Raw genomic sequence first — 27476 nt, 5'->3', positions numbered from 1 at the left:
AGTATGACCTCATTTGGAAATAGGATCTTTGCAAATCTAATCAAGTAAGTATATGGTTCTGGGTGGTTTCTGAATCCAGTGACTGGTGTCCTTATAAGAAGAGAAGGTCGCTGGGGATGTGGCTCAAGCAGTAGCGCGCTCGCCTGGCATGCGTGTGGCCCGGGTTCGATCCTCAGCACCACATACAAACAAAGATGTTGTGTCCGCCGAAAACTAAAAAAAAAATATTAAAAAAAAAAAAAAAGATAAGGTTGTGGCTCAGAGGTGGAGCGCTCGTCAGGCCACATGTGGGGCACTGGGTTCGATTCTCAGAACCACGTAGGAATAAACAAACAAAAATAAAAGTGTTGTGTTCATCTACGACTTGTATATATATGTATATATAAAGAAGGTACAATTAAAAAAAGAGAGACAGGAAGGGAGGGGGACATGTGAGGAGGCAGAGATTAGGGTGATGTGTCTGCAAGCTCTGGGCATTGCGGGAGCCACCAAAGAGGCCTAGGGCAGATTGTGCCTCCCAGCCTCGGGGAGCCCCCCTGCCCACACCTTGACTTTGAACTTATGCCCCCAGAGCTGTGAGGGAGTGTATTCCTGCCGTTCCAGCCACTCGGTTTGTGGTTGCTCGTTACAGCAGACAACAAATACTCCCACCAGGAACTTCCTCCTGCTCCCTCCTTTGGAAGCCGTCTTGGTTCTGGAAGCCTCTTTGGTCCCCAGCCCCACGGCCTCCCGTAGGTGTCAGCCTGGCCCTGCTGGAGCCCCGGGCAGCTCCCCCAAGTCACAGGTGAAACCAGATGCCCGGCTCCTGCCTGGCCCTCAGTGGTTCCTGCAGAAGCCCAGCTCACCTGCGTGGTGGGATCTCTGCTTCCTCTACAGACTGGGGGAGGGCGGGCCTCGGTGCGGTCGCCTGCGCCCTGAGGGTGGCGCCCTCCTTCCTCTTCTCAGCTGACCCCATGCTGAGGACGTCCGCATATGACCAGGGCCTTGAGTGTAAGAGGTAAAAAGCCACCTCGACACTCCCAGGCTGGCCATGGCCTCCCCTGGGTGGCAGCAGCTCCTCAGCCCCTTCTGCAAGCTTACTTGCCCTTTGCCTTGGCTCCGTGTGGACCATGATGCTCACTTCCAGGACCCTTGTGGCTCCCCTGGGCCTGCTGGGACACATCCCGGGCAGGAATGGCCTCTTGGCCTGCTGTGCGGAGCCCCCTACACCTGCGCGGTCAGCAGGTGGGAAGCCATGCTCGCCCGGCCCCCAGCCTTGAGGTGGAGGAAGAGCCGCCAGGTTCAGTGCCCGGGAGACCCCAGATCCTCGCCATCCACCCCGTTTAGCCCTGGGGTCTGGGGATGTAGTTGGAAGGGCTTCTGAGGGGGTCCTGTGACCCTTCCCCACTGGACAGGTGCACTGTAGAGTACTGACATCTGCCACCCTCCCTCCTGTGTCCTGGGCTCCAGCCCTGCCTCCCCACCCCTCTGTAGTGACAACCCTGATGGCTGACCTGGACCGGTCCCTGCTGCCCTCACTCCCTGGGACTGTCCCCAACTGCTGGGCCTCCACTTCTGCCCCTGCTGTTGCTTCTGCCTGATCCCCTGCCTATCTTATTCTTCACTCTGGAGGGTCCCCATCTTTGGCCCTCCCACCCAGCTTGGCTCTGTGTGTCCTGCCTCTCCTGGGCCCCAGAGGACCCTGCTCTGCAGCCCAGGCCTCCTCCCTTGAGACCCCTGCCCTGGGCTCCTCCCTGCCTCGTCACAGGCCCTTCTGTTACTTGCCAAAACTCCTGGGGACCAGCTCAGAGACCCTGTAGCCCAGGTGGCCTCCTGACCCTGGAGAGCTGGCCGCCTTTCCTGCTGTGCCCCAGCCGTGGCTGAGCCCGTTTCACAGATGAGGCGGGACGGGGGTCGGGGCCAGGTTCATAGCTGCCACAGCAAAGTCCAGGGACTTAGTGGCTTCAACCAATAGAAGCCTCGTCCTTCTGGGGGCCAGAGGCCCAGGATGGCGGTGCGGCAGGGCTGCTTGCTTCGGAGGCCGCGAGGGAGTCCGCCCCAGCCCGCCTCTGAGCTCCCGGCAGCCCTCGGCAGTTCCTTGGCTTGTGGCCGCGTGAGTCCAGGCTCTGTCCTCACATGGCCTTCTTGTCTCTGTGTCTGTGTCCTCCCCTCTTCTTAGGAGGACGCCAGTCATTGGATTTAGGGACCTCCCTAAATCCAGGGTGATCTCATTTTCAGATTCTTAACTAATTACATCTGCAAAAAACTTAATTTCAAATAAGGTCACATTGCGAGGCTTCCGTGGGCAGGAATTTAGTGGGGTGAGGGGTCCGGGGCGGGTTCTGTTTTGTGCACGATATATCCTGGGCTGCCCACCTTCAGTCCCCATGCTGAGCTGGGCTTGGTGGCACATACCTGTCATCTCATCTCCCTCAGAGCCTGAGGCAGGAGGACCCTGTCTCAAAAAAAAAAAAAAAAAAATGGAAAGAGGCGGCGTGTGGCTCAGTGGTAGTGCTTGCCCAGCCCTGCTCCGACCCTAGCACAATCAGAAGCAAATAGAACCTGGTGTCCAGGTCGCCTGGACTGCCTTGCAGCCCGAAACTCCTCCAAGCGGATGGTGGCTCCTCTAGCAGCTCCCACCCGAGACTCCTGGGAGCAGGCCTCTTGCCTTATATTCACGAGATGGAATCCAGAAATTCGCCCACAGTCCGACTGTCAGTGTCAGCTGTCCGGCAGCCCTGGAGGACAGGCATCAGCTGGTCACTCCTACATCCTAGACTCTCTCCAGGGCTGGGTACAGCACGGTGTAGCTCAGAGACCGCTCCCTGTGCCCTCACACCCCTGTGTCCTGTGAACTCCTTCAGAGAGTCTGGGATCTGTGGGTCTTGACAGGGTTTGGCTGGTTGTGGCCACTCCCTGAAGACTTGGGGTGTAGGGCCACTTAGGACTCCCCAGTTCTAGGTATGGCTGTCCATGGACACTTGCTAGGGGCAGCACGGGTCCCTGACTGTCAGGACATGTCAGCCTCCTGGACAGACACAGGCAGGCAATGTTCCCCTGACAGGGTGCTATTGTTTGAATTTTGTGCTCCTCCAAACTCATATGAGGAAGCCCTAACCTCTAATGTGACCGTATTTGGAGATGGGGCTTTTACGAGGTCATTAAGGCTAATGAGGCCTAAGAACAAGGCCCTAGTTTATAGGATTGGTTTTGAAGAGGAAGAGAGAAATTACATCTGCACCCCATGTACCCAGACAGGGCCCTGGAAAAACCCAGGGGGCAGATCCCTGCCAGCCAGGAAAGCACCCTCGCCAGGAGTGGAACCAGCTGGCACCTGGTCTCAGAATTCCAGCTTCCAGGGGGTCATTTTGGTGGTATTTGGCCTGAGACCCAAATGGTGAGCAGGGGCCACCATAGAAGCTTCCAGACAAGGGTGTGGTAAGTGCAAGGGCCCAGTGGCAGAATGCAGGAAGGCCTGGGGGCTGCAGTGGGAGGTTTGGGATGGCCTCCAGGGCTGTGAAGTGCAGCCCTCAAGCTCAGGGACGCTCCTGGTGACAGGAGATGTGCTCACAGGCCCTGGAGAGAGCCTGGCTTGTAACCAAGGCCCCTCCTGGCACCCTGCTCCTCAGTGCCTCAGTTTCCCTGCTCGCAAAACGTGGGTGCAGTCGTGTTCCCGCCCTTGCAGGGCTGCCGGGAGGCCCCATTCAAAGAGGGCGCTTGGCCAGCTGGCAGGCCGGGGTCTCCTGTCGGGGGAGGGAGCCCCTGTGAACCAGCTGTGCTGCTCGCCGTCCCTAGGGACGTCCCTCCATCCCCGCCAGAGCATCCGTGTTCCACAGCCGCCACCAGCAGAGAAACAGAACGTGCTCACGGCGACCCTGATTCAGTTGGGTCTGGAAATTTGGCAGCGGCAGTGGAGCCTGATTAAAGGCATTCCAGGCCCCGGTGTTTGTGTATTTGGTTCTGTATTTACACTTGGGGAGCGAGAGAGGAGGCAGCCCCGGAGCGTCCCGAGGGCCGGGCCTCAGTGACTCAGCCTGGAATCCACGCGCCTCTCAGGCTCTCATTCACTCCTGCTCCCGCCTTCCTCCCCGCTGGTCCGCGGTTCCCGAGATGCCCCGCACAGCCAGCTTGAGGGCCCTCCGTCGGCCTGGGGGCCAGGGGTCAGGCAACAGCAAAGCTCCACAGACACTGTCTCCAGACGTGCCCCACACGTGAGTGTGAGAGTTAAGCTCTGAAGCTGCTAGAAGGAAACCCAGGGGCAGCTCTTCCCGACCTTGGACAGCAGTGGACACTGAGACATAGCAAAAGCGCAGCAGCAAGGTACACTGGACACCATCCCAGTGAAAACTGTTGTGCTTCAAAATCCATCCTCAGGCATCTGAGAAGACAGCCTGTAGGATGGGAGAAAAATATCTGTAGTTTGTGTATTTGATGGGGGATAAATTTCCAGAGTGTCTAATAAACTTCTTACAAACCAACAAGGAAAAGACGGTGCAGTTTAAAAATGGGCAAAGAACTTTGAATAGACTTTTTCCCGAAGGTGACTTGTAGAGAGCCGACAGGCAATGCAGATGCCCAGCGTCACCAACCACCGGGGAAATCCAAGTTCAGAAGCACCATGAAAGCCCGGCGCTACGGCGCATGCCTATGATCCCAGGGCTCGGGAGGCTGAGGCAGGAGGATCACAAGTTCCAAGCCAGCCTCCGCAAATGTGAGGTGCTAAGCAACTGAGCGAGACCCTATCTCTAAATAAAACATAAAAAGGGCTGGGGATGTGGCTCAGTGTTTAAGCACCTCTGGGTTTAGTTACTGGTACACCACCCCCTTCCCGCCCACCCAAAAAATAGCACAGCGAGACGCCATCTCACACCCCCAACTACTGTTATCCCAAACCAGTGACGGGGGAGCGGCTCTGGTGGAGCACAAGGCCTGGAAGCCTCCTCCGTGGCTGGCGGGAGCCTAGTGTGGCGGGCTGCTGAGGAGCGCGGCCTGCAGGTCCGCCACAGGTAGTGCAGGACCTGCAGCCTCCCCAGGCAGAGCCGTGAGGTTGGGAAGTGGGTGCAGACACAGCTCGTGTTCCCTGCAGATTGTTCCCAGCAGCCAAAAGTTTCAGTTTCTGGAGTCACAGCCCAAGTGTCCATCAGCTGGTGAATAAATAAATAAGCGGAAGCGAGGCGCACACATGTGTGGGGTACCCTGGGCTGTAGGAGGAGTGAGGCCCCCGTCCTGGACGCAGCACAGGCAAACCTCAAAGATACGTCACGTGAAAGAAGCCAGACACCGTTGCCACACATGGCAGGATTCCTTGATGTGTGATGTCCAGGAAGGGGAATCGCGGAGATAGAAGGCAGATCAGTGGCCGCCCGCGCTGGGGGAGGGGACGGGGAAAGACCGCTGGCGGGGCCGGGCCATTCTTAGGGGATGGAAACATCTGGAGCCAAAGCGATGGCTGCACAGCACACTCGGGGCCACTGAGTCGGGGTACCGACGTGTGGTTTTCCACCTTTTTAAAAAAACGCACATCTTTTAATCTAAAATAAAAAGGGGCTGGGGCCGCTCGCCTAGCACGTGTGGGGCACTGGGTTGGATCCTGAGCGCCACATAAAATAAAGATCTTGTGTCCTCCTACAACTAAAAAGTACTTTGAGCAAAACAATAAAAAGGAAGCAAGCGTCCGGCGCGGCTGGGGTGGTTCTGGGCTCAGTCCTGGCCCGGGGCTCTGCAGGGCCCGTCCCGCCCAGGTCTCCTTGTGGGCAGCGTCCGCCCTCAGGGCCTCGCACTGACTGCTCTGCACCAGGGCTGTGCCCCTTCGTCCGTCCAGCCTGCCATCTTCACAGCTGCCCTCCTAGTGACCCAGGGTCCCCAGCACCAAGGTGAAGGATCCACTAAGGGACATGCAGATGTCCCCAGGGCATCACATCTTCACCCCTGCCTGGAACAGGGCCTGTCAGAAATCTGAGGAACGTGCATTTGGGGCGTTTTGCTCTGGGGCAGTTCCTTTTGCCCTTGGAGGAGCCCAGAAAAGGCTCAGGAGTCAGACGTTCAGGGTTCTAGTCTCCGTAAGTTGGCGAGCACGAGCCTCCCCCCCCCAGCTTTGATGTCACTCAGGAGAAGCTGCAGGGAGCTCATCAAAGGCCGGTGCCCAGGGCTGGGTGGAGGGCTTGGGCTCATGTCCAGCCCCCTCCCCCTGGAACCAGCCCTCCCTGAGGCCGGGGGCGCCGTTTCCCACCAGGCCAGCCCCCTGGGTGTGCAGAGTTGCTCCGTCCAGCCCCCAGAGCGCTGGAGCCTGCGCGTGGTGCTGTGATCTGGGACGAGGCCCATGCCTACTCCTGCGGGCCTTGTTTTAAATCCGAGGTCTCGGCTGCAGGGAGCAGATGGCGCCTCCCCCAGGAGTGCGGGGGTGGGGGGGTGGGGACGGTGTCAGGGCTTCAGGCAGTTTATTTGCCGTGGGCCTGGGCACCATGAGCAGGCCCTGGAGCTGTCGGGCTGAGGTCCCTGGCCTGGCTGATGATGCAGAGTGTCACTGAGAGCTTCCATCCTCTCAGCCACTCTCTGACCTTGGCTGCCACTGTGGTCCTCAGACCCTGTGCCACCAGCCAGCCCCAGGGCCTTTGCACTTAACATTTGTCCTTCCCTATTCTTTGCCATGTCCTTGAGGCCTTCATGGCTCTTGCTTTCAGCCCAGCCTGAACCTCCACATTTGCCTTCTGCCCCCGCTGCTTCTTGCCCGTGTGCGTGCTGAAGTCCACCAGCCCCGGGGCTCCGCAGGTAGCGCTCTGTCTTTCTGGCCTGCTGCCAGTGCCCTCCACACAGAGCAGGGCCCAGTGTTGGCCAGATGCTTTCCTTGGGGACACTGTCATGTCAGCCATTGCAGACTGGCCGCTGGGCCAGTGTGAACTGTCAGAAGGACGCGCCTGTCTGCGGAGGGGGAAGTCTCCTGCCACCACGACTCTCAGGACGCTTGGAGGACCCTGTGGAGCCCTGTCCCTCCGTTCCTTGAGCAGCCCTGCGTTCAGAGCCCCTCTGCCCAGGGTGCCTTCCTGGGACTCCACCTCAGGTTTGCAGGGCCCGGGTGGCGAATGACCCAGGACACCGAGTGTCACCAGCTGGAGCTGGCACAAACAGCACGCCCTCCCCTCCCTCAGAGGCAGTACCTGCCACTTCTACACTTGGACAGCCCCCCTTTGTCCTCGAGCCTCAGTTTTCGTATCTTGCCCGGGGGGAGGGGCAGCAGCTTGTGTGGGAACAGGCGGGGCGCGGACCCTGCCTGGGAATCCAGGAGCCGTCTGTGAATGGTTCCTCACATCTCACTGTCCCCCACATGTGCTGGACTCCACCACTGTCCGGCTCTGCTCTGGGCCTCAGGGAAAGTGTGACCGGAGACAGACCCACAGAGCTCGGTCAGGGGCTCAGCTGGAGAAGGCAGCTCTCCAAGGCTGGGTGGTGTCCTGTTCCCAGGGAGATGCTTCCTGGCGGGGGCAGTGCCCGTGCAAAGGCCCTGCAGCAACCGTGACTGGTGTGAGCGGCGGAAGGGCCCCGAGGAAGCCCGTGTGCTGGGGTACAGTGTTGGGGAGAGTGGAGGGCCAGACCATGCAGGCCGTCCCGGTGGGAGGGCCAAACTGAGACCCGCTCAGCCCACACAGCTCCTCCGTCCCCGACTCCTGTCTGCGCCGCTGCCCCTGAGCAGGGTGGAGCTGGCCAGTCTGCTCCCTTTAATCTCATTAGAAGGCCAGGCTGTTGCCCTAGTGACTGCCGACAGGCCTAACCAAGGCCACGCCCTCTGCAGTAAGGTGGGGATGGTGGCAGGGGAATTGTCACCTGGTGCCGCACAGGACTCCTCAGGAGACTGGGGACTGCCTCAGGATCTTGTCCCCTCTGGAGAAGTCGCCATAGCCGAATCACTACAGGCCTTCCCAGGGTCACCTGGCCACTGCTCTCCAGCCTTGGGACCCTGCTTCTCCCAACCTGTGGGGGGTGGGGGATGGGCCTGCAGGAGTGTGGACACTGGGTGCAGCAGAGCCCATCAGCACAAGGGGCCTCCTTGGGCTTCATGGGATGGGGATTGAGGATTTTGTGCAGAAGGTTGTGGGACATAAGCAGAGGCTACACGGGAGGTGTGGGGGGTCCCTGCCTAGAAATGAGGGGCTGGGGCTGAGGGCAGGGCCGGAGGCTGCTCTTTACCTCGAGGGAGCTGGTGTCTTTGATAACTGAACCGCTGCTCTGACCAGGAGCACCGGGTCCACCTCTGGGCACAGTCCTCTGTTGTCTCCCACTGATCCCTGGTCCCAGGAGGGCTCTGGCCCCAGACGTGCAGGGCCATGCAGGGTTCCGCTCAGGTGTGGAGTCCATGTCGTCTTGGCCACTTCCTAGCTGGGCAGCCCTGGAGCTTGCCATCCTCAGAAGGCCTGTGCGTTTGATGGTGTCACCCCAAAAGATATGCCAGCATCCTCGCTCCTAGAACCTGGGGTTGTGTCCTTAGTTGGAAATAAGGTCTCTGCAGATGTAACTAAAGGTCTCCAGATAAGCTCATTCTAGATTGGGGTGGCCCCTAAATCCAGTGACAGGAACCATCCTCCCTCAGTGTCCAAGGGGAATTGGCTCAGAACCAGGAAATGGATGGAAATCCATTTCAAGGACCTTCTGTAACATCTAGTGTGTGTAGATCTTGCGCATGCCCTCCCATGGACTTACCCCCGCCGCCCGCCGTTGCGGACCGTCTCCTTCACCGTGACTAGTGCTCAGCAGCTGCTTGGCCGTGCTGGATCTGCGCATCTTCAGTGTTAGTGAATTTTTTCTCCATGTGATTCTGATCTGCAGTTGGTTGGGTTCACGGATGTGGGACCTGCGGATATGGAGGGCCGACGCCATGACTATGACAGAAGGTAGCGGAGGGCAGGTCCAGAGAAGCCCGTGTCATGGGGGATTGGAGGGTCGTGGCCACAAGCCAGGGAGGGCCTCCCCCTCAGGTGGAAGCAGCCCTGCGGATGCCGTGACTGGGCCTGCAGCCTCCTGGACCGTGAGAGAACACGTCCCTGTGGTTTGGGCCACCCAACCTGTGGTCCTTTGGCAGCCCCAGGATACTAACATGGCTGTCACGATGCTTAGCTGCATGGAGACCTGGGCATGGCTCTGCACCCCAGGGGAGAGCCTGAGGAACACCCAGTGGGCCCACCCCAGAGGCCCAGGGATGGGGTGGCACAAGATGACCAGAGTGTGTGGTCCTTCCAGTCCCTCACAGCCCCACTGACGCTGGGGCCAACCTGAGACACCTCTGGGGCTTGGGAGGTCCCTTCAGAGCCAGGGCAGTGGCGGGGACATCTGTCCTCAACTGTCATCCCCTCTGACCCCAAAGGCCAGGCGCTGCTGAGTGGTTGGTCACAATCGAGGGTTTGAGGTTCATGGCCTGGGGATGGTGTTCTGGAAAAGTCCAGGGCTGCTGCTAGCAGGCAGCAAGCGAGGGACCTGTAGCACTTCCCTCAGGTCTGCCGCAGCCGCACAGCTCTGGTGCCAGACGCAGCAGCGACCATCCGACCAAGTCCCAAGTGCTGGCCATCTGGTGGGCTCCGGAGGCTAAAGGACGGACATTCATGAGGCGGGGCAGTTCAGACGTGGTCGTTGAGGTGACACAAGCCAGGAGATTGTGGAGCCATGACGAGAGCACAGGTAGCCCAGCCGGTGGTGCTGTACCGAGGTCGTGGCTGTCATTTGACTCCCACGCTTCAGGAGTGAGAGGCGAGCTCTGAGGGACGCTGGGCGAGGGGTGCTCGGAGCTCTCAAGAGCATCTCTGCCATTTTCTGTAAATCTACAACTTTCCCGATAAAAACAGTGTCAGGACAGTCACAGAGCCAGGGCCTGCTGTGGCGGCGACGGGGGCTACTCCTTGGGTGGGACAGGGAGGCCCCTCCAGGATGCGGGTGGAGGTGGGCTGGCACAGGAGAGGCCCTGCGGGAGCCGGGCTGGACAGAGTACAAGGTGGGGGGCCAGGGCATCGGGGGCCCATTCCCATGACGGGGGAGTCTGGACTCTGACCCTGGTCTGTCTGACCCTTAGGCCACGGTGAGGGGCACCCTGGGAGCTGTGGCCTGGGCTTGACGTCCTCTCCAGGCCTCAGCTCCTCATCTATGGCCCTTTGTCGGCTCTCATGAGTCTGGGGTGGAGGGACGTTGTCTGGAATCTTCCGTGCCCTCCTAGGAGGCTCCTCCAGGGCCAGGCGTCTGGTCTGACCTTGGGTTACATCAAGGTCAAGACTGACTGTCACTGGAGTTGGGTAGGAGGGAGTGGCCGAGCCACTGACGGAGCCTTCCAGCCTCCTACCTTGGTCTTATATGGCTTGCAGGTGGGCCTGTCCCCAGCCGGTGACCATGAGCTCAGAGGGCAAGAGCAGCGGTGTCTGTCCATCCCTGCGCGTGTCCGTCCATTCACCCGTGTGCCCCGTGTGCGTGTGTCCACCAGCAGTGTTGCTGCAGTTCTGTGCGGTCTCTGGCTTCAGGAGCACAGCATGGTGGGGGACAGGATGATGACGCCGGGAGAGGGACATAACAAGGGATGTGGCGTGACCGCAGGAAGAGGTTGAACTAACTCCAGTGCCTCAGTGCCCAGCAGCTCGCTGAGCTGAGGCGTGAGGTCCACTGGGTAGAGAAGGGTCCTGCTCCCAGGGGTTTCCAGCCAGGCCTGGGGGGGCTGTCAGTGCCTACAGATTCAGGGAGTCCCCACGTCTACTCTCAAGTTGGGCAGCGCCAGGAGGACTGTGCTCATCCGGAACTGTCACAGGGTGGATTATCACAGCAGAGGGACGTGGGTTCAGGTCAGAAAGGGAATTGGAGACTAAGCAGTGACTTCCAGTTTCCCCTCCAGTGGAGTCACGTGGACAGTGTTGGAACCTCCCAGCTGTGTGTGACAACAGGCATAGTGTACTGCCAACCGGGGATGTTCCCTGGCCTTGGGGGCTGAGGTTTTTACTAGGGGTTTGTCCTGTCCACGTGGATAATCACCAGGGTGGCTGACATCAGTGTCTAGCTCCTTCAGAAGCTGAGCTGATACTGGGTGGCCCAGGGCCTCCGCCCTAAACCACAGTGTGGACATGGACATCTAGGGTGGCCTGAGGCCCTGGGGATACAGTAACTCTTTTTTTCGTGGTACTAGGCATGGAACCCCGGACTCACAGGCTAGGCAGGTGCTTTGCTCCTGAGCTCCACCCCCAGCCCTTTCTATTTATTTTGAGACAGGGTCTTGCTAAGTTGCCCACACTTGCCTGGAACTTGGGATCCTCCTGCTCAGCCTCTCAAGTAGGCATGTAGCACTCAGTGACAACCGTCCTCCATGACATTCAGTCCAGACCTGCTGGGTTGGGGCATCACAGGAAAGAGGTTTGGACACAGGTGGGACCTGGGGGCTGGGAGCATCCTGTCAGTGTCCGATCCTATGAGAGGATCAGCAGGTTGGCCTCGGGCTCTTGCTGACGCCGGGTCTCCTGCGTGGACAGCACGAGCCGATGAGCGCCTCCATTCGTGCCCGACCTCTGCGCACAGATGCGCCCTGTGACTGAGTCTAGGGAAGGGGAAGCCGAGACCTGGAGGGGTGGAGGGCTTAGGCCTCAGAGGCCACAAGGTCCACAAAAAGTGGACAGAGCACGGGCTCCTGCCCTACAGCTCTGACACAGGAGGATGTGGATGAGGTCGTGGGAGGTCGGAAGGGACCTGTGCCCAAGCAGAGCCGGGGGACAGGAGCTGCAGGGGCCCCACCCACCCTGCCTGGCCTCCCCTTCTGGCCTGCAGCTGGCCTGTTTGTCTCGCATGTCTGCCAGGAGGGACGCAGTGGGGTGTTCTTGGTGGGCGTGGCTGACGGGCAGCCACTGTGGGCCGGGGCCTCCCAGCCTGACCCCGGGCCAGGCTGTGCAGGTGCGGAGAGCCACCCAGGAGCACACGAGGTTAATCTCGCGCTCAGCCCCACTGCAGCTCACAGGAAGCAGCTGTTTACCTGGGCGAGGTGCTCTGCTGGGCGCTCAGCCAGTTCCCGAGCTTCGCTTCCCCCTCCGGTGTCCGAGGCCCCCCAGGAAGCTGGGGCTGGCGTGGGAGAGCAAGCAGCCAGGCGGCCAGCTCCCGAGCCTGCCAGGAGCTGTTTGTGAGGGAACGCGAGCCGGCCTTGTTGTGTACACAGAGTGGACCTAGCAACCGCCCCTGCCGGGCCGCAGCCGACACTGCTCCCACCTTGCACCATGGCAGCCGCCTTCCCGGTGGCCGGGTAGGGATTGTGGGCCATCGTCCCTGAAGGTCATCTTGCCACCCGGGCCAGGGACCTCTGCCTTTGCTCCCTGCAGATTAGAATCAGCCTGGTGGGGAGGCGGGACCACCTCTCCGCCCTGTTCTGGGGCAGCAGGGTCAGTCAGGCAGCTGCAGGCCTTGCGCCGAGTGCTGGTCGCTGTGGAGTGAGCAGCAGGGACACCGCCCCATGAAGGTGCCTGGCTGGGCCAGCTTCAGCGAGGCCCGCGGGATACCCAGAAGGAGCCTGGGGACATGGGCAAGACTCCCAAGAACTCGGGCTGGGTCTAAGGGACTCGCTCAGCCACCCTGGTCTTGAGTAGGCTGCCACAGGGATCCGAAGGGCTACTCCTTGAAAGGCGTCATTGTCCTTTGGAGACACCGCTCTCTGATTCAGGCCATTGGAAAAATGGTTTCCCAGGTCCAGGGTTCCATCCGCAGCCAGGACAAGAAGTGGCTCCCCTGGGTGCAGGGCTCCTCTTGGGCTGGTGTCTGTGGTCTTCTCGCTCCTTTGCTTGCCTGCTGGGGCAGCCAGAGAGGCAGCTGCTCCCCAGGTTCACGATCATGGGCTTCCTTGGGGGTGCTTCCTGCCTCAGGAGGACCATTCCAGTGCCTCCAGATTCTTCGGTCATTTTTGGTCATGAGACAGTTGACCTTGTTGAGGACCCTGCAGTCTTCCTGGTGGATGTGCACCTCATCGCCTAGGTCCTGTGGGCACCCTGGGGGCTGGGGCTCTGTGAGGTGCACTCGGAGGTACCCCCTCCCTCACGACAGCGGGCAACTCGTCTTTTGCAGCTTCAGCTTCAGAAGTCCCAGTTCCTGCAACTGGGCCCGAGCCGTGGCCAGTACTACGGAGGCTCCCTGCCCAACGTGAACCAGATCGGGAGTGGCACCATGGACCTGTCCTTCCAGGTGAGCCCCCTGCAGCACTGCCTCCCCTGGGGGAGCCCCTATAGCCTCCCACCTGAAGTTGGTCCAGCTCTGACCCTTCCCTCACCACAGAGCATGTGCTGTGGACTCTGAGGGCAGTTGAGGTCACCCGACAATCGCCTGAGCCCTCCCTTCCCCTGCCTACTCTTTTTCTGTACTGGGGACATTAGGAAGCAGCGCTTCAGCCCTGGTTCACTTGCCTGTCCGCCAGCCTGTCCCCTGTGAGCAGACCCCAAAGCGAGCCCCCGTCTGGCCGCCCGTGAGCATTCCAGCAGCCCCTACACCTGTCCGCCTGCTGTGCGGCAGCGGGAAGTGCTCAGGGCCTCTGGGGCTTGGCTCGGTCCCGCCTCACTAATCCACAAGCCCAGCATTTCTCAGAAGGAGGCCCGGCCGCCTGACCCCACTTGTCTGCAAACGTTTCTTGGCAGAGACCCACACAGCGGCTCCCGCAGGCTGCAGGCCGCTGCACACGGCCTTATCGAATACAACGGGAGATAAGGTCCCAGGATCCTCTGCCTGGCCTCTGGTCTGCAGGTGGAAGCAGGAGCCGGTGGTGGGGTCAGGCTGTGATTCAGGGCCACCTTCAGGGCAGTGTCTGGGCTCTGCATGGACAGGTCCCCCCAGTGATCACACTGCCGTCCAGTGCTGCGGAGAGTTGTGGAAATAGCCCTGTCCCTGAGTGCTGGCAGGCCTGGTGGAACTGAGGGCCGTCTCCCAGGAGCTCAGTGTCTCACACCGTGGCAGGGATGGGTGCCACCGCAGGCTGGCTTGGGGTCTGCCGGGATCGGTTCCTCAGGGCGCCTCATCTAGCAGATGCTCAGGGCTCTCCTCTCTGGTTCCCTGCGTCCTCCCGGTTGAGGCCCTTGCTGAGTCGGGTCTCCCCGCCCCACCCCCCAGCTCTCCCTTCCTCTGTTTCTGCATCTCTTCTTCCTTCCAGAAGGACGTCTCTCTGGGCATCTCCTCTGCTCAGCCCCACATGGGGCCCAGACCAAGCCCTCTCAGGCATGGGGTGTGGGGTCCTCCTGGGCATCTGTCGCGGGAGGCTCATGGCCTGGGGCCCACGCGTCCTGCCTGCTGGGCATCTCAGAGTCTCGGTTCTTTGCATTTTCAGCCCAGCGGATTTCTGGGGGAGGCCCTGGCAGCGGCTCCTGTCTCTCTGGTAATTGAGCCCCCAGGCTGAGGCCGTGGCATCCCCAGCGCCAGCCTGCAAGACCCTGACATGTGTGAGGTTGCTGGTGTCCCCCAGTCCCCCATGTGGCTGCCCCTGTGGCTCCCAGGGAGACATCCTGTCCACCAAATGGAAATGGATCTGCTCCCCACTCCTGTCTCGGGAAATATGTATGGTTGCATCAAGAGCCCCCACGCCCCACACTTGGGGTCTGCCTGGGGCAGATGCCACGTCTGCATATCCCAGTCTGGGGTCCCCCTGAGCAGAATCCGAGCATGTGCCCCCAGCGCTGCATGGTCCATCCCTCCAAACACATGCACGTCCGCGTGTGCACGTGTCTCGTGGGGCCAGCAGGCAGGGCTTGGTGAGCTGGGGCGTGGCTGGCCCAGCTCCGTTCCCCTCTGGCTCGGCTTCAGCCGCCTTGGTTTCCCCTTTGGGTTTCAGACTTTCTGAAAGATAAGTGGCCCTGCCCTCTAGGCCCCACAGCGAGCCTCTTGGGGACAGAAGTGTAGCAATACCCAAGCCAGCAGGGTCTCCACTGGGTGAAAGGCAGATTTGGGAGTCCCCATTGAGTCCCCTGGACAGGCAGCCCTGAGCCCTGGTAGGTGGGAAAGGACAGCAGTTCCGGACACTGACTTTGTCCTGGAAGGGGCGGTTCGTTGAACCCCAGGGTTGCCTTTTGCTCAACTGCCCAGAGAAGACAGCAGGGCCAGGGACCAGATGGCTAGGTAGGGGGACCCACCGTGTCCAGAACTGGCAGAGGCAGCTGACCTGGCTCTGGTCAGATGGTAAGAGGGCAGCGCAGGGCCAGGGTAGGCAGAGTGCAGGCTCCCAGCGGCCCCTGGCGCACAGAGCCTGGCAGGGGCAAGGCCTGGCTGGGGACCTCGTGCAAACCCCAGGTGCTGGAAGGAAGCCCCATCCGGTGAAGTTGTGGGCCAGGGCTCTGGGTGGCGCCTGGCTAAGGTGGTGAGGAGGGTGTGTGAGGCCCAGTTTCCGTGAGGAGCAGCCTTGGGCTTAACTAGGAAGCCGCCTGGGAGCAGCGCTTGGCCAGGTGGGCCAGCAGCAGTTCTCTGCAGAAGCCCCCGGCCCTCCCTTGGCAGCCCCTCCAGGGATGACGCAGCAGGGCATAGAAGGCCGTCGGGCCCTGAGGGAGAGGGCGGAGGCCTGTGTGCACCTGGTAAGGCCGGGGCGGAGGTTGCTCAGGCCGCCGCACCCCTGGCACCCTGGCCAGCACTGGGCCCCGAGCTTGTGCCGCTCTGCCTGGCCCGTGCATGCCAGCTGCACTGCACGCCTGTCCCCGGCACCAGACACCCTGCCAGCTCTCGCACCCCCATCCCCAGTGCTCGGAGGGCTGGGGAGCTGGGGCCTCAGAGACACCCGTCTCAGCCTTCAGAATGGTATCCAAGGGTGTCTCTGGAGTGGGTGGCCCTGAGATTAGATCCTGGGGCAGAGCGGGGGGAGATACCAGGTCACAGTTGAAAATCACTGTTTGGGTTTCTCTGTTTCAATTTCCCCCCACCCCCTCCTTGTTCCCAGACACCCTTCCAGTCCTCAGGCCTGGACACCAGCCGGACCACCCGACATCATGGGCTAGTGGACCGAGTGTATCGGGAACGTGGCCGGCTTGGCTCCCCGCACCGCCGGCCCCTGTCAGTGGACAAACATGGACGGCAGATATCCTTTTTCCCGGAGAACATGTAGGCAGGGATGGGGTCCCCCGGTCAGCAGCTACACGACCCCGAGTTGGCCTGCAGTTGCTGATGGGGGGCCTGCTGCTGGCTCCGGAGATGGACTCAGCCACCCAGGGGGCTTCCTAGAGCAGGCAGTGCCACAAGCCAAGGAGCCTTTGTTCTGACCCCTTGGAGCTAGGGTGGCCCAGGGAGCGCCTCCCCAAGGCAGGAGCTGAGGCAGGAGACACTGGCCCACAGAGGGTCCTAGCAAGGCAGTGGGGCCCAGAGGGCCATGAGTGGGAGCCCGTGTCTCAGGACTGTAGGCTGATGGGGCCCTCGTGGGCAGTGCATGGGGTGCCCAGCCCAGGCAGCTGAGGGAAGGGTCTGCGGGTGGCTCCATTTCTACAAGACGTATGTAAAATTTGCATCTGTTCCGCGGCCAAGCAGAGATCTGCCAGATTCCCCCCGCCCCAGCTCAGCCACCCCTTGGTGCTCCGCCAGCCGGGCCCCCAGCACCAGCATCTGAGCAGCCTCAGGTGGTTCCTGGGACCCCCAGCTCTGCAGAGCAGACGCCTGCTCTCTGCCGCTCGTTTCCGCGGGCTGGGGAAGCACAACCAGCTGAGTCCCAGACCGGACCCTCAGGCCCCATCAGCCCAGAATTAAGAGGCGAGACCAGGGTCAGCTGAACCAGACTCCCCGCTGTGCCTGCGGCCGGCTTCACGGTGCAGGCCCCTCTTGGACGGGGTGCAGGCCGCACGTGCACTTGCAAGAGGACAGCGTTGAGTGGTAGGTGGAGTGGGGCCGCACCCCCGGGGAGCCCCTGTGGCCTGGGCTGCTCACAGCCAGGCAGGAAAGGCCGGCAGGAAGCGCCTGTGAGGCAGCAGTGGACACCCCGCCCCGCCGGCCCCAGCTGTGTGCAGGCCTGGCCGCCACTCCTGCAGCTCCAGCAGCAGGGCCGCTGGGCTGCAGGGGTCTTCCTGCTCAGTGGCCACGAGCACTTCGGTGCAGGCAGGCCCAAGCCCACCGTGCGTCCCCTTAACTCACACTCACGCCGACAGCTGTCCATACGGCTCCGTGTATCTGTCACCACCCGCGGACACCAGCTGGAGGAGGTCAGTGGGCAGAGCTGGCTCCCAGCCCCCACCCACTCGGTGGGAACAAAACTAAACTTTCACCATAGTAGTGCATAGAAAAGCCGTGAGGGCGGAGTTACTCAAAATGAGAAAACGAAGACACATCCCCGAGTTTCTAGAAATCACTGTCACTCTATAATGCCAGCGCTCTGCCTAGGGGATCTTCAACCCGTCCTCACTTTTGTCTGTTTCTTTATTTTCTTTACCCCAAATTGCCACTTGCTGTTTCATTTGATGCTTGATGAGCAGTTTTTCATGTTACCGAACAAATTATTGAAGATGCACTTGTTACAGGCTGAGTGCAGCGGCGCATACGTGTCATCCCAGCGGCTCTGGAGGCTGAGGCAGGAGGATCAAAGTTCAAAACCAGCCTCAGCAAAAGCGAGGCACTAAGCAACTCAGAGGGACCCTGTCTCTAAATAAAATCCAAAATAGGGCTCGGGGTGTGGTCCAGTGCCCCTGAGTTCGATCCCCGCTACCCTGCCCCCTTAAAAAAGTTTTCTAGGCTTGTGCTAGAAGACTAGGAAAATGCATAAAGGTGTATAGAAGAGAAAAAGTCACATCTTTAGAACTCTGCATAGCATTCATGGTGCATTAGGTGCTATAAGTCATCTACAGATGTGCTTAGAGTCTACACAGATGCCATTTCATAGAAGGGACTTGAGCATTCATGGATATTGGTGTCTGAGGAGGATCCTGGGACCAACTTTCCAAGGAACAGATATGGAAAGACAACTGGATACACATGCACACCACACGCACAACTATATGTGCACACGCGCACACATAATTTCATGACATGATACAGTCACGTAGTTAAGTATCCACCAAGCACACATTAGCTGATACACAACAGACAACTGTGTGGCTTCTGCTGTTTTCCCATTTTAGACATAGACATTGAGCACAGAGAAGCCAGAACACTGACTCAGGGACACACAGCTGGTTGGGGGCAGGGCTAGGATCCAGGGTTCAAGACTCCTTTAACCTGCGCCATTGTATCCTTTTCTCCTTGGACCACGTTTTCTCTAGTCACTCTTAGAGGCTGGGATATCTCCACTGGGCGCACATTGGCCCTTAGTCTCCTCCTTGGATTGACAGCTCTGCAGTTGGACCCCCATTTTCCTGTCTAGGAGTTGTTCTGGGGACCCTCCCTCGAGGCACTTCTAGCTGGGAACAGATTGGCTGACCCTGGTCTTTTTTTTTTTTTTTGGTACCAGGGATTGAACCCACAGAGCCACATCCCCAGCCCTTTTTTTCTTTTATTTAGAGACAGGGACTCACTGGCTAATACTCTGAGGCTAGCTTTGAACTTGCAATCCTCCTGCCTCAGCCTCCTGAGCTGCTGGGATTACAGGCGTGGGCCATCATGCCTGGCTCACCCTGGCCTTTCTTGTCAGTTTCCCCACGGGAGTTCCCAGGACGGAGTCTCTACCAGGTTCCTTCCAGGGTCCAACCGGTTGGAGCAGGACTGCCCCTCCCCAGTCGGTTTCCCACCAAGGGGGCACCCAGGGGTCTCTCTGAACCTCCCTTTCTATCCATCATAGCATGTTTGAGACTGAGCATCTAGAGGAGATACTCACCCACTTGTGTTTGTCACCAGGAGGGGACCTAGTGACAGGCTGCACACTCAAACCCCTTAAGGCCAGGTCCCTGTGGGACCATCAGGCTCCCTCTGGGAATTTCAACAGGAAGGGCCATCCTGTCCCTGAAGCCAGAACTCCCTACTGAAGGGGCAGGCAGGGGCAGTTGGGAACAGAGGGACAGCTTTGCTGTTGATCTGGATTTCAGTGGGCTTTGTGGACAAAAACTGCCTGAGTCCAGTGGTCCTGTTCAAAATGATGTCCTTCTGCTCAGGTGCAGCAGTTTGAAAAATGACTACATCTGCCACCCTGTCCCATGGGGTATGTCCTGGGCAGGGCACATAGTGCCAGGGCTGTAGTGTGGCTGTGGTCATGACTCCTCTTCATTCTGGGGGGGTCTCACTGTCTCTCCCCTCTCCCCCAGGACCAATTCAGACTCCGCCCTTCACCAGAGCACAATGACGCCGACCCAGTCAGAATCCTTTACAGGTGGATCTCAGGATGCACACCAGAAAAGAGGTATGAGAGGGGACTCGGTGTCTTTGCTGGGGTCAGGCAAGCCCAGCAGGTGGCCCTTGTGCTCTGGAGGTTGGCAGTCCATGGGTGGACAGGCTTTCAAAGAAGGACCCAGTCTGTGCCAAGGACAAGGAGAGGGGCTCAGGGAAACTTCAGAGTGGGGCTGCTTGGATTGGGTTTTAAAGGATGCATGGGAGTTTTCTAGGCAGAGAAAGCCTTGCAAATACATGAGAGTCCAGGATTCATGGATTCAGGGTAGGGCCGTGAAGACTGGGTGCTGTTCAAATAATTCTTTCAAATGCAGGGGCAGTGAGCCTGTAAAAGGGGCATTTACCAGCTCAGGACTGCAGTCTAGGGTCGGACCTCTAGCTTCAGGCACTGCTTGATCTAGGATTTCACACTGGACTACTTTCCAGCTGTGCTGCTAAGAACTGTCCCCTGCAGCTCCTGAGCTCATCCTGGCTATAGCGGGTGAGAAAGGGCCCGTCTCTCCCCAGCTCTCGCTAGGTGCCTCCTCTCCAGGCCGCTGTGCCCAGGTCCTCAGCTCTGCCCTGGAGCCAGGCATGGAGGCAGCATCCTGGGAACCTTCAAGGCGAGTAGATGTTTTAGAGACTGGGGAGCTGCCAGGTGCAGTGGCACACGCCTGTAATCCATTAATTTGGAAAGCTCAGACAAGAAGATCCAAGTTCAAAGCCAGCCTCAGCAACTTAGCGAGGCCCTGAGCAACTTAGTAAGACCCTGTCTCAAAATAAAAAACAAAAAAGGACTGGGGGTGTGGCTCAGCAGCTAAGTGACCCTGGGCTCAACCCCAGAACCAAAACAGTGAAAGCAGAGCTGGGTAGTGTCATCTAGAGAGGGGTTGTCGACGCTGTGAGGCCATGTCCAGGAAGCCCCACGTGCATGTCATCTGGCCTGAGACCCCGAAGCCATAGAGTGACCTGGAGTGAAATGCCCAGGTGCCTCTTTTTTTGTGATAGTGTTTCACCGGGTGGGTGTATAAATGTGTCAGGAGACCCTGCCGATAGGATTGTCACTGGAACCTGGGTCCTGGGAGTCCCAACAGGCAGGCAACAGGTACAGGAGGTAGAAGGGCAGGTTCTGGGGTGCCAGCCTGGGTCACCTCCCCCCGGCCTGCAGGCACCGCCTGGGGCCTTCTTTCTGTGGCCAGCAACGAGACTCTCCTCAGATTGCTGCCTGTCCTGGTGGGTCCCCGCAAGCACAGGGCTTTTAGGGGGTAGGCAGGCACAAGGATGTCACTGTCCCTGAGGACGCTCTGTGACCATGGGAGGAAGGCAAGACCCAGACTCTTGCTGCTCAGAATCCAGCTGGTCTTGGAGTCACAATCAGAGGCATCACTCATCCCTGTGCTCCCAAGAGGGGCCCAGGCAGTGCCAGGGTTGGAGTTCCTCTGCGTCTCGCCACACCTGCCAGCCCACGTGTCACAGAGTGTGTGACAGATCTGGCTGGTTCCTCATGGCGTGCTCAGAGGCGAATGAAAAAATAGCACCTCTAGCAGGTACAGAGGCGGGGCAGCGGGCACTCTTGCCTCGACTGAAAGTCTAAGGAACAGGCTTCAGCTGTGGCTGATCTGAGTGATGCCATCCTGTTCCTCCGTTCTGTCCCTCCATCCTTCTGGACCCTCTGTCTTAGAACAGTCGTCACAGCTGACTCACAAGGCTGCTGTCCTTGTGCCTGCTGACATCAGGCCTAGTGGCTGACCCCCTGTGCTCGGTGCTGGTGGCCCAAGAGGAGCCCAGCCAGCACCGAGAGGGGGAGCAGCCCAGGTGGGAGAAGACGTCTGTGTGTGGGGGCAGCCGCCCACACAGACTACGCTGTCTGCTGCCCATGGAGGTGCCACGGAGGCCGGGTCAGTGCCAGGAGGCGGACTCGACACGGCCGCGGGCTCCAGGGCTTTGGTTTTTATTTCTTTGTAAGATACAGATTCTCGGGCTTATCTGATCTTTTAAAAAATGAGACCCTTTTTTGTAACTTTAGTAGAAGCCCCAGAAATTACCATGAGGAAAGTTCCAGCTTCACCCCGGCCCTGGCCGTCAGGGAGGTTGTCCTCTTTCTGAGTGTCCCCCTCCCCTGTCCCAGTCTTACTATTAACAGTCCCAGGAATGGAGGAGACCACGACCGAAGCAGATAAAAACCTTCCCAAGCAAGCGTGGGACACCAAGAAGGTAAGAGCCCGGGGCTCCGGAGGCCTGTTCCTTGCTCCTTCAGGCCAGGCCGGGACGAGATAACAGAGTGACGCGTGGAGGTGGGTCGCCCTCCCAGACCTGCCCCCGCACAGATTTGCCTGTGCTTGGGTTCCGGGGGCCCTTAAGCCTGCTTAATGCTAACAGCAGGACTGTCACACGGCAGAAGCCACCCGTTAAAACCCGTGGCTGGTCAGGTTTCAGCAGAAAGTAGAGCAGCACAGATGGCCCATGCCAGCCCTGCCACGGCCACCTGGGTGTGGGGCAGGAGGACGGTGAGTGTGAGACCCCCCCTGGGCAACTGAAGGGACACCTGTCTCCAAAAGGAGAAAAACCGCTTCTCCCTCCAAGAAAGAAATGGAGCAGCCGCCCTAGGAGGCTTTTCAGGGGTGTTGACACAGGAACTCCCCCCTTGGGAATGCAGTTGTAGCGAGGGGGTGCATTTAGAAGCGCTTATGCAGAGCTTTCGGAATAAGCGGGAACCACCCGAATGTTAGCGGGGGTTTGTTATGAGATGACCCCCAGTCGCTCTGAGTTGGGATTTTAAAAGGAATTCTGAGGAAATAAGAGACACTCGTGGTAATGCAGTTACCTCGCAAGGTCAGGATGGGGGTGCTTGAGAGGGGGGGGCTCAGGGTGCAGCAGTCGCCCTCAGCACCACACAAATCAGGAAGAGAAAAAGCAAAAAAGTCTAACCCGAATGAAACCGCACAACCACTAAATGTCTGGTAAAGCCGAAAAGTAGGTCCTGGTCCGTTGGCGCAGCTGGATGTCACCTTTCCATTACAGAGAGCAAAACAGGCTATTGCCTCGGAGGGGCCCTAGGGATGGCGGAGAATGAGGAGTGGCTCTTCAGTACTTCAGAAACCCGTTCATGTCTCCCGTAAAGTTCGTGGAAGGCTTTTCAAAGTATCCCTAAGAAAGCTGGCGCCCGCGGGTGGTGCAGACGCGGGTCCTGGAGGGACTGTCCACTCCAGCATGCGGAGCCCCTGGCCCCGTAGAAACCCGTCCCTGGGCATTTGCTGCGGAGGCCTGGCGCCTGCTGGCTCCCTGCCACCCCTGTACCCAAGGTGCGGCTGCCAGGCAGAGCCTCCCTCCACCAGCGGGCGCGTCTTCCCCCCCTGGTGGTTCCTGAAAGCTCGCCAGCAGTGTCGTCCCAGGCGCTGGCGGCAGACTAGAAATTAGAAAACGTGACTCGCTTGGAGGCTCCTCTCAGGAGACGGGACTGTCTCTGTCACGCCCATGAGGTCAGAAGCACAAGACCTGGGGGCCCTGCCCGTAGCCACAGTCCCCGGGCCCCACAGGATCCTGTCTCCCTGGCCTTCGTGTCCCCCACTCACAGAGGAGCAGACTGAGTCCTGCTGCCCAAACGCTTCCCTGGCACCTCTCCCTGGGGCCAGCCCACAGGGGAGCCGGGGAGGGGCGCCCAGGGCTGTCCTGCCCAGCCAGGGAGCCCCTGCAGCACAGCAGGCCTGGCACTGGGGTCGCAGTTTACTTTTCTGTTGCTGAAAGTCCAAAGCCCGGGCAGCAGGGCTGGGCTGTGGCCCTGTTTTCAGAGACCACTGTGGGCCGTGCCATATGAAGTTCCCGAACCAAGGTGGGATTTCTTCTCCCCGCCGTGGTCTGCGTATTCTGGAAGTGTCCCTAGCCAAGCACTGAAACTGGCGTTGCCCCAGAGGCTTCCCAAGCCCTGGTCCATGGACACATGAATGCCCATTTGGCAAAGAAGTGCTTTGGGACCAGATGGGGGCCACACCTCTGAGTGTCGCAGGAGGGCAGGTCCTCATGGAAGGAGAGGCCCCCTCGTGGGAGCCTCTGGACCGAGTTGAGGCGTCTGGCCCAGCCCACCTCATTCTTCCTGACCTGGTGCCCTCCACTGCTTTGGTGGCTTCTCATGGACTCGCCCCATGGCCACCAAGAAAAAAGCACCCATGCTCTAGGCGCCCCAGCTGTCTCCGTCCAGGGACAGTGTAGAGGTGGGGGAAGCTTGGTGAGCACTCAGCCCCGGGCACCCGGGCCCCAGCAGCCCCTCTGCACAGCTGACAGCATACTGCCATGGAAAGCCCTGGGGACATGAGGAGCTGGCACACAGGTTCTGCCCAGATGCCTGCTCTGACAAGGCACCACGTCACCCTTTGTCTGTGGCCCCCACCAACCAAGCAGCCAGAGTGGAACTGTGCCCTCTCCCTGCCAAGGGCAGGAGCTGGGGTGGGGCCTGTGGGAAGAGCCTCCCCACATGACTCTTGACTCTAGGCTCAGCTTCCTCTGGGCTCGGCCCCTCTACCTGGTGGGGCCACTTGTGTCCTCTGTGGGACACTCAGAGGCCACTATGAGCCGTGCCATATGAAGTGCCTGAGCCAAGGTGGGATTTCTCCCTCCCCGCGTGGTCCGCGTATTCTGGAAGTGTCCCTAGCCGATAAGCTTGGTGCTCGTGGAACAGCTCTTGGCGCAGTGGGAAGGTCACACAGTGTACATGAAGAGGCCCCGGGGCGCTGGCTCAGCCTCTGCTGTCTTCTCTTTCAGACGGGGTCCAGGCCCAAGTCCTGTGAGGTCCCCGGAATCAAGTAAGTCCCTGCAGGGCCTTCCCACAAGCCCTCAGCCATGGGGGCTGCGTGGGCTCCCCCAGGCTCCCACCCGCCAGGAGCCTGCACGTCCTGGTGAGGGACACCACGGTGGCCACCCAGCAAGTCCTGTCTTGGGCCGGTTCCAGCCCCTTGCTGCCCGAGTCAGAGCCTCCTCAGACATACCCTGTCCCTGGAGAGAACAGCCCTCCCTGGGCAACAGAAAAGTGTTGTCCCCACCCTCCCCTTCCCCTCCCTGGGGGCAGGCTGCTTCCTGAAGTCACTGGTGATGCCCCGACAGCCATCTTATGAGCCTGGCAGCACCTGACTGAGGAACGTCATTTTACACCTGCTCGTATTCTCCTGATAGCCCCCTCCTGCCCCTGCCACAGTTTCTGGGGGCGACCCGGCCGGTCGGCTGGCCGCTGTCCCCAGACCTCACCTCTGCCCCTGTCTGGCCTTCCCCCAGCATCTTCCCATCCGCCGACCAGGAAAACACTACAGCCCTGATCCCCGCCACCCACAACACGGGGGGCTCCCTACCCGACCTGACCAACATCCACTTCCCCTCCCCCCTCCCGACCCCTCTGGACCCCGAGGAGCCCACCTTCCCTGCGCTGAGCAGCTCCAGCAGCACTGGCAACCTCGCCGCCAACCTGACTCACCTGGGCATCGGTGGCGCCGGCCAGGGTAAGGGCCCGCAGCATGGCCCCAAGCTCGAGGTGCCCGGGCTTTGCTCCTTGGTAGAGGACTGTCTCCTGAAGGTGGCATGTCCATTCAGATGGTGGCTAAACAGTCGTGTCCACAGTGCCAGGCACCTGGAGGGTGGAGATGAGGGGTGACAGACCTGCCGCAGGGGCTCAGCATTGCCAGGCTGACCGACAGGGAAGGCCCCCCCTCCGCCTAGGCCCAGCCTGGGCAAAGAAGGGTGGGGTGTGAGGGGTGCATGCTGCCTCCAGGGGTCCAGTTGCAACTTTGAGAGTACCAAGTGGCTTCAGAGAGGCTGGGGAGCCTAGGAGCAGAGCTCCGGAAGTGGGTCATGCTGTCCCCCATCCCTCCTTGCCCCACCCCCTCACTGGGGACAGAAATGGGCCCGACCTGCTCCTCATCACGTCAGACAGCTTGCTTTGTGACATTTTATTCTGGCCCCTCCCTGTTCTTTACACCTGTTCCTCCCCTGGCCTGGTCCAGGGCTCGTCCCACGGGCTCTGTGCCTGTCCCAGGAGCTCCCAGCTTTGCTCTGTTCCTGTTCTTTCTGGGGATTGTCCACTGGTGGCTCCCTGAGGACTGTGGAGTTATCCCCTTTAACTCCTGTGTTCTCTCTCTCTCTCTCTCACACACACACACACACAACACCCTTCCTTTATTAATCTAGACCCGGCAACTCTTCCATCAGGACCTGACCCAGCTTGACCCTTCCTCCTGCTCACTTGCCTCGGCCCTGCCCAGCCTCTTCTCTGACCTAGAACATGACCAGCCCATAACCTGCCTCTGTTGGGCCTCACCTCCCTCCCCATACAACCTTTGGAGCCCGGGTCACCCTCCACCCTCCTTCTCGTCTCCCTGCTTGCCCCACAGCTGGATGAACTCACTCAGGGCCTTTGCACATACTACCCTGATCCTGTGCTGCTCCCGCCTTACCTACCTCGTCCTACCTGTCCCCTGACTGTCCCCTGACCTCTCATGCTGTGCTGCGTTTCTGTATTTGTTCTTAGAGTTGCCACATGTTCTTCAGCTGTCCCTTGCACTGGGCCTCAACCTCCCGGGTCCCTGCCATGACACCTATACCCTTTGTTTGCTGTTTAGGGTGTGCATTTGCATCTGGGGCAGGCATCTGACTTCCAGAGAAGAGATGCCCCAGGTGGTAGGACAGGCAGAAGGGCTTCTGGGGGGCCCATAGCGGGTGTGGATGACACAGGCCCTGTTAGACCCAGAGCCATAGAACAAGCCAACACTCTCCCCACCCGTGAGCCCATCCTGCCTCCGCTACAGGTTCAGCGGCAGCTCCACACAGGCTTTTCCATGAGAGCATCACACGCTAAAATGCATACTTGGCAGAGTCCCCCTGGCTGCCCTGGGAGAAGGGGCTCTCAGGAGGGTGTTCAGGGTCTGGAGAGAGTGGGAATCTCGTTGGGTGCTTTGCAGATAGATGTCAGGGTAACACTAACCAGCCTGGGAGCCAGGTCACCCGAGGTGGGGCAGCGAGCAGGAAGCCCTAGCTTGCTCCTGTTGCAGGTGCCAGCAGGGCAGGGGGCAGGCAAGATGATGCCAGGTGTGTTTGTGTGTGTGTGTGTGTGCACGCACGCGTGCTGCTGGGCATCAAACCAAGGTCTCTCCTGTGCTAGGCAGGCTTCCTGCTACTGATCTCCCTCCATCCCCCAGAGACCTGGCCAGACAGGTGGCGCCTGCCCGCACATGGCCTGTGCAAAGTAAAATCCAAAGGTCAGCTCTGGGGCTGCCAGTGCCCCCGCCCCGCCAGTGCAGAAGCCACCAGCTTCCACACCCGTTCTCCCCACGCCAGAGCTCCCCCTCCGCTGCCTGCGGGTCCTTGGCAGGCCCCCAGAGCCTGCACCTCCATCCCGCGCCCAGTCTAAGCAAGCACAGGAAAGAGCCCACGTGGAGGTGTGAGGCGGCCAGGGTGTGGGCCCTGAGCACCGGCCCAGGAACACCCGACACCAGTGCCATTGTTTGTGGAGCTGCCGCTGCAGCAGCTCCCGAGCAGGGACTCTGCTTTCTGGGTGCTTTTTAAATAAACCTGAGCTGCTGGCCACCAGCGCACATGCGTGTTTACCCTCTCTGGGCCCCACCACCAGCCCCACGGGGAAGAAGAGGCGCGGGGGGCAGCCCCGGCGTCTCACATTTGCAAAAGCTTTGTCCTGGCTGCTTGCCAGGTTTTGGGAGAGGGGCAGGCCCTGGGGGCCCTTCCTGGCACAGCTCCGAGGCCGGCCATGCCTGCCAGCAGGGCTTGCGTGCCACAGGGCGGGCTCCTGCCACCTGGCCCACCCGGCCCGCCCTCCTGGCAGCTCTCCCTGCCCGCCCGCCCCAGAGTTCCCCTCCAGCTGGCCGTGTTCCCGCTCCAGAGGTGAGCCAGGTTGCTGAAAGGCATACAATAGCAAGATGCTGTGTGTGCCCTGCTGGCCCGACTGGCCCCTCTGGGGTGGTGGCCGCCCTGTGTGAGGCTGGGCACTTGCCTGGCAGCCCACAGGGAGTTAGACTCGTATTCAGGACAGATGTTGGAGGTGGGCAGCCGAAGGGCAAACCAGCTGGTGGTGTGTTTTGTGTGGTACATGATTGTGTGCGTGCCTGTGTGCGTGCGTGTGACTTCAAATCCACATTTAAAAATCAGGCAGTTGGTGTGGAAGCGTTGGTTTCCAGCTTCTCTTGGAGAGAGAAGGCAGGTGACAGCAGGTCAGTGTTCTGCGCTGATGATGAGCCACGGGCCCCACGTCCACCTCCTGCAAGCGCTTAGCACAGGCT

At 59.9% G+C, this 27476-nt stretch overlaps 1 protein-coding gene across 12 annotated transcripts in view; it reads left to right on the top strand.

Annotated features, from left to right (window-relative positions):
- Crtc1 (CREB regulated transcription coactivator 1) overlaps window positions 1–27476 on the top strand; it is a 74242-nt gene that overhangs the window by 30934 nt on the left and 15832 nt on the right. For 8 of the 12 annotated variants that reach the window (XM_071600941.1, XM_071600948.1, XM_071600938.1 and 5 more), the window contains exons 2-9: window positions 13033–13149; window positions 14279–14326; window positions 15872–16009; window positions 17056–17117; window positions 19146–19240; window positions 21335–21420; window positions 23962–24002; window positions 24469–24689. In XM_071600941.1, coding sequence (XP_071457042.1) covers window positions 13033–13149; window positions 14279–14326; window positions 15872–16009; window positions 17056–17117; window positions 19146–19240; window positions 21335–21420; window positions 23962–24002; window positions 24469–24689 — 808 coding nt within the window. The remainder of the gene's footprint in view (window positions 1–13032; window positions 13150–14278; window positions 14327–15871; window positions 16010–17055; window positions 17118–19145; window positions 19241–21334; window positions 21421–23961; window positions 24003–24468; window positions 24690–27476) is intronic. The other 4 variants (XM_027932063.2, XM_027932062.2, XM_027932061.2 and 1 more) reach the window with 1 other exon arrangement.

Source organism: Marmota flaviventris, chromosome 1 (assembly GCF_047511675.1).
Source record: "Marmota flaviventris isolate mMarFla1 chromosome 1, mMarFla1.hap1, whole genome shotgun sequence".
Lineage (NCBI taxonomy): Eukaryota > Metazoa > Chordata > Mammalia > Rodentia > Sciuridae > Marmota > Marmota flaviventris.
The sequence above is the reverse complement of the archived record's forward strand: the minus strand, read 5'-3'. Positions and strand labels throughout refer to the sequence as shown.